The sequence below is a fragment of the Dipteris shenzhenensis genome, chromosome 31 (genome assembly GCF_047967505.1).
Source record: "Dipteris shenzhenensis isolate YYH24624 ecotype China chromosome 31, Dip_SZ_1.0, whole genome shotgun sequence".
In the NCBI taxonomy this organism is placed as follows: Eukaryota; Viridiplantae; Streptophyta; class Polypodiopsida; order Gleicheniales; family Dipteridaceae; genus Dipteris; species Dipteris shenzhenensis.
The window spans coordinates 36,157,291-36,163,290 of record NC_141626.1 but is presented as its reverse complement, the minus strand read 5'-3'; the positions used below and the strand labels follow the sequence as shown (position 1 = coordinate 36,163,290).

General features: G+C 40.6%; 1 protein-coding gene across 1 annotated transcript in view; it reads right to left on the bottom strand.

The window, feature by feature from the left end:
• Positions 1–917: 917 nt before the first annotated feature.
• POLA3 (DNA primase POLA3) overlaps positions 918–6,000 on the bottom strand; it is a 29,187-nt gene continuing 24,104 nt past the window's right edge. Inside the window, exons 16-17 of the mRNA XM_087369779.1 lie at positions 1,554–1,633; positions 918–1,337 (exon numbers count right to left, since the gene is read on the bottom strand). Of these exons, the coding sequence (XP_087225905.1) occupies positions 1,269–1,337; positions 1,554–1,633 (149 nt within the window). The 3' untranslated portion in view covers positions 918–1,268. The remainder of the gene's footprint in view (positions 1,338–1,553; positions 1,634–6,000) is intronic.

Genomic DNA, 6,000 nt, shown 5'->3' with positions numbered 1-6,000 from the left:
CTTCGCAGTCACAAACTGGATTTCTTTCCCTTGCCATGTGTGAGATATATTCACAAAATGAATTTTGTATTTAACATACATGACTTGCTCTTGCTTTGTTGCTGCTCTCCATGAAGTTGTATAATAACATACGAAAGAAAGGAGAAGTCATCAGGGAAAAGGAAAGGGAAATGAGTTAAGAGCGCTACGGTTTTATAGAGCACAAGATGAATGATGGCTTAAATGAAGAAATTGAGAAAAATGATCCACTTTTTGAGACCAGAGTAGCATTCTAGACTCTTTGACATTCTTTGAAGTGTCTGCTACAATACTCCGACGCTTTTGAAGGAAGAATCTGATTTCACTTGTCAGCTTCATGAGATTTAGTATGGATTTTAGTATTAATAATATACCACTCAATGCAGATATCGAGACATGAACTTCAACCTTAGGCCAGAGATACAGTTGGCAATTCACGAATGAGTGAACAAAGCAATTATAAGCCTTTTTACCAAAAAACCACAACATTGTTCATTCTAAGTGGTAGAAGTCCTGTAAATCCTGAACATTATTGTTCGTAAGACTGGGCACAATACTTCCCATAGTTATCTTAATGAAGTAAATCAAGGGAGGTAAATTCACATGAGTTAATGATCTCCATGGCTTCTCTATAGAAGGCTAAAAAGTGATACTGATATTAAGGATGGTAGTACCATACATTGCCCAAGCGTTGAACATGGTTGCAGATAGGAACTTTGTAAGGCCTAAGAGATAGCTGAGCATTAGAACTTCAAGGCAAAGCACACTTTTTGTTTAAGCCCCCAGCGTAATGGAGCTTAGTCAGGAAGGTTCTCATATGTAGTGAAAAAGATTACAAAAAGTAGGATTTAAAATTCAGAAAGGTTGTTATGATGCAGCATAGTAGTCAAAAGAGCATATTGAAGCAGAAGTCAAATATTACTGTGTCCCATCTTTTAGGAGTAACTCTCAGGTACTTGTGTAAAAAAAAAGGAGTGACTCTCAGGTTCTGTATATGAGGTAAAACAAATGAAATGGCCAGACTATATGGCCACAGATCACATTGCAATAAATACTAAAATAGAGTGTAACTGTACAGAGAGCAAGGATCAGACAATCATATCAAAAGCTTCTTGGCATTATCAGGCATTGTAATATGACAGTCAACCTGTTTGAGTGCCCTTACAAAAAGGGGTGCTTGTTTCTTGCCACAGTAACGGCTTTTCACTTGTGTAGCATGTGGAGATCCAAATAGAAAGAAAACTTCATTCTTACCAGTCCAGTGTCATGTTAGAAGCTGCCATTTGTCTTTTCTCACTATATGCACTTTCCAGCTCTGCCTGTCACACCAAAGAAGCATTGTTGTCAGGTTCAGTGTTGCTTATCCAAAGGCCTTTTGTGCTAACCAAAAGTAATTCATTGTATCGAAAATGAACATGCTCAGGAGCTGATTAGTATTATCAAATACGATATATATATATATATGAGAGAGAGAGAGGGAGAGAGAGAGAAGCCCCTTTTCTTAACAGGATCAAAGAATATGAATTCACTCGTACTTTGCAAGATTTCAGAAGTGGGTTGAGAAAACAAGATCGAAAATGCTGTACTGATTCGAAAAGTGATGTCCTTGCCAAATCTGCAGAGACAGTATAGACAGTGATGCCCAAATTAGTAAGCATAAGCTCCATGCCATCCACAGCAAGATGAATATTTGTTCTACCTCTTTGAAAGCAATAAGCTGGTATGATCCAGAGCAAGTAGCATCGAGTTAAATCATGTTCCATACCTGAGCAATGAAAGACATTTCCAATATACAATGCTGCTACTACCTATCAATGTAAATTATGGCTGCATTTGCATACCAATAACAAATTTACTACAAAGAAAATGAAACTCTCAGATCAAGAGCAGAGAATTATTCTCTTGCTTAGACACTCTTCAGTAACATAGCCAGCCAAGGCAACAGCCAAGCCAAAATGGTTTCTCCATGTACAATATTGATCCAGAAGCAGGACACAAGCACATGCTGCATGCGCGAACGCACACACTTTTTTTTTGTGAAACCAGTAACTATAAAATTAACATGAAATCAATGTACATGACATTAGACTCCAAAAGAGAGCCTAATGAAAGAACTCAAAAACAGTGAGAAAACACTTCAAGGCTAGTAGCATCCAAGTCCCTCGTAGCATAACTATCATATAAAGATTGCTTGAGGGACATTCTAAAGAAAGCATATGCCTGAGGAAACTGTTGTCCCATCCTAAAATGCAATCTCTGTGTCCAAATAGTCCATAGTACCCAAAAGCGAGCCCAGTGAAAGAAAAGGAGAAATGGAGACATCTAACATGAGAAGCATCCAAACATCCAGAAGAGTTTCCCGAATCTGATAGAGAGAAACCGAAGCCGCAGCAAATGAGAGATATGAGTGATCAATATTCGAGAGTGCGGGCAAGACCATAATAAATGGGGAACTGTCTCACGGTGATGAGAGCAACGGGGGCAAGAAGAGGAAGCAATACGACGTGCTTCCAATTTCACCCCAATGGAAAAAGCTCCCACTATACATCTCCAAAAGAAAAGCCTCTGTTTCAATGGCAATTTAGCTTTCCAAATTTTCCTGAGTTTTGATTGCCACCAAGATAAAGGCCTATCCAAATTCCAAAGAGTGTTGGCATGCTTATCAATCCATGGCGGTATAAGAAGAAATCTGTAGACCATCGAGGATGTCAAATTATGCATTGAAAGTGAACAGGTAGCAGGAGACAAGGAAGTCAGATTCCAATCCAGTAATCTGTCCTGTACAAACAGCGGAGGAACAGGAACAAATGGCTGCAACATAGTTGTAAGTATTCTCCAAATGGGCCTATGATGCAGACCCAAGGGGAATGTCCTGCAAGCTTGTGGAAATGAAAGCACATAACCATGTTGATCCACCACATCTCCGACAAATCTTATGCCCAATTTCATAAGATTATATGCTTTAATAGGTGCCTGTAAAGCAAGAGGCGATTCAAACACCTTGCTCCAATGGATGCTTTCTAGACGAAGAGAGTTACCATGATGGGAGGAAGCACCTGACCATTTAGCATAAGAGAGAATTCTCTTCCAATCATGAATAAAAGCAGTAGAAACAGGACAACCAGGAATTTTCCCCTGAAATGTGGTCATGACTGCTTCCCAGTGATCTGTAATCCAATGCCCATATGCATGGGACTTCATGTTTCCACACATAGCTGCTAACATAATAGCCTATGGCTGTTTTTGCTGAAAGAAATCAGCAATCATAGTGCTCTTTCTTACCAACATATGAAACTGAAGATTGAGAATATTCAGTCCGCCATGAGTCTTAGGAGAACAAACAGACTGCATGGGAAGTAGTCGCAAAGCCTTTTTGTGAGATTTGATTTTCCAAAATATCTCCATAGCCTGGGACATATAGGAAGCCAAATGCTTAAAAGACCAGTGAAGAAGAGGCAAATAAAATTGCACATATGCCATAATGATAGACTGTACTATCCGAAGTCGAACATGTAGAGGCCAAGTTGACAAGTGCCAGTATTCCAGCTTCTTGTTAATCTTTTGAAGCACCCATTTGAGCTGTTGTTGAGGGGTAATATTCCAGCCAATGGGATACCCTAAATGCCTCACAATGGTATGGGAAGAAATAATGTGGCCTGGCCAGAGAAGTGCATGCCAATCAGCTTCTTTCAATGCTAGAAGATTTGATTTTTGAAAGTTGATATGCAATCCAGCAGCTATGCCAAAATCATTCAAAGTATGCATCAAATGAGAGAGGTCACTTTGAGAATTCCTGGGCATGAAATATGAATCATCAGCATATGCCTGTGCAAGAAACGGCTGTGCCCTTGGAATTTGCAGGCCATGAAGCTGTCCTGTATCTGCAAGATGGTCCATATGCAACAATAACGGATGAGTAGCAATGGCATACAGTAGCGAACTAAGAGGGCATCCCTATCTCACTGAACGGGTCATAGTCCATGTCCTTGACAACCCACTACCAAGCAGACACTGTGCAATGGCATGAGAATACAACCAGTAAATAACATGGACGAGCCGAAGGCCAAATCCCAATTTATGCATAGTCTGAGAAATAAAATCCCAATGGACAGTATCAAATGCTTTCGCAATATCCACTTGCAGAATGAGAACATCTTGTTTAGAATATTTGGCATACTCAATTGCAAGCAAAACATTGGAGATATTGTCAGTAATCTGCCTTCTGGGAACAAACCCATACTACCTGGGATGAAGTCCTGCTTGCAAGATAAATCGAACCCTAAGGACAATCATCTTGGCAATGAGTTTGCAAATGACTGGCATAAGAGATATGGGCTACCAATCAGCCATTGTCTCACACAACCTTTTTTTGGGGATCAATTTGACAAGGCCATGTTTCCAAGAAGGAGGAAGAGATTGTTCTGCCCAAGCATGATTGATCATAAGAAAAAGAGTGTCCTTAAGATCACCCCAAAATGCACGGAAAAATTCAACAGTCAATCCATCCCAACCAGGAGAGCTGCCTTTACGTAAATGACTCAAAGCATCATCTAGTTCATTAAGCATAAATGGTTGCTCCAATGCATGAGCCTATTCCCGAGACAATATAGGCTGAACATGCATAAGAAATTGAGACCTAGCTGCATTCACTTGCATCGAATAATCAAGCTGAGGAGAAAAGAGATGCTGGAAATGACTAGATCATAGTGATTCCAATTCTGATTTGGAGGTGGTCCAGGTGCCATCATCCTGCCTGATCCTGCAAATATCCTCCTTTCGCCTATCCGCATGCAGGCTTTTAAAGAAGGTCTTGGAGGAGCAACCCTTATCCAAAAGGGGTTTCATGCAAGCTCAGATTTGCCACTTCTTTAATTTGTGAAGATCATTTTGATGGATGATATGAACCGCATAAGCGCAAGAATCCTGTTCAAAGGAGGTGAGCTGCCTATAAGGGCTGATTACATCCATTTGTTGCTTGTGAGATTGAGCCCATTTCAGCTTAAGCCTGAGGTTTCCCATGTGACTCCGTCCATAATCTTGAATAACAGCCTGCAAGCGATGGGCAAGACTGATCCAAGCAAAATCCATGTCCTCCTGAGCATGTAAGAGGAGGGAGCGAACAGCCACTCTCACCATGTTCTGAAATTGTTGATGAAGCAAATAAGCACTATTAACATGGAGTAGGCGACGACCAAAAAAAGGCATATCATCTGTCAAACGTGCTATAGATAATGTCAAGCATACTGAAAAATGATCAGATAGCAAGAGGGAATGATCAACCCATAATGCACATGTGAAACTAGCATACTGCTGAGCATGCAACAAATACCATCGGTCAAGTCGAGCCTAGTAATGAGTAAAAGCATTGTGACGGTATATATAACCCATATCTCTATCCCTTGTTGAGAGCCATAAATCTTTTGCATGCAAGAAAGAAAGCATATCCTCCCAATGTCGAAGCTCAGTGGGCATCATGTGAGAACGATGAGTGGTGTTGTCTTGCATGGCAGGCGAGTTATTAAAGTCTCCACACAAAAAAGCATTAGACAGCCATGGATATTGCTTGAGGGAGGCCCACATTTGAGCTCTTGTCGCAGAAGTTTGAGAGGCATAAACCGATGCTATTTCATAAAGATTGGCATGACAGATGCATCTGATTACCATCCATCGACCCTGGGGGTCGTTGTGAGCAACCGTGGGCTGCATATCATGTTTCACCAGCATGCATATCCCAGAAAAGTGCATTGTACCAGCATAAAAGATGTCATAACCAGCAAAGTGGCCTTGCTGGCCAACCAAGAAGTGTTGGTTGTGTTCCTGTAAGGAAATTACATCGGGGTGCATTCTATGTACATAGTGCCAAAAAAGTCTCCACTTATTGACATAGCAAAGACCTTAAACATTGTATGTGATGCAAGTAATTGAAGCAGACATAGAAGATATGTATAGTCGAACCAAGAAACATAGTAAAGGTATAAGCTG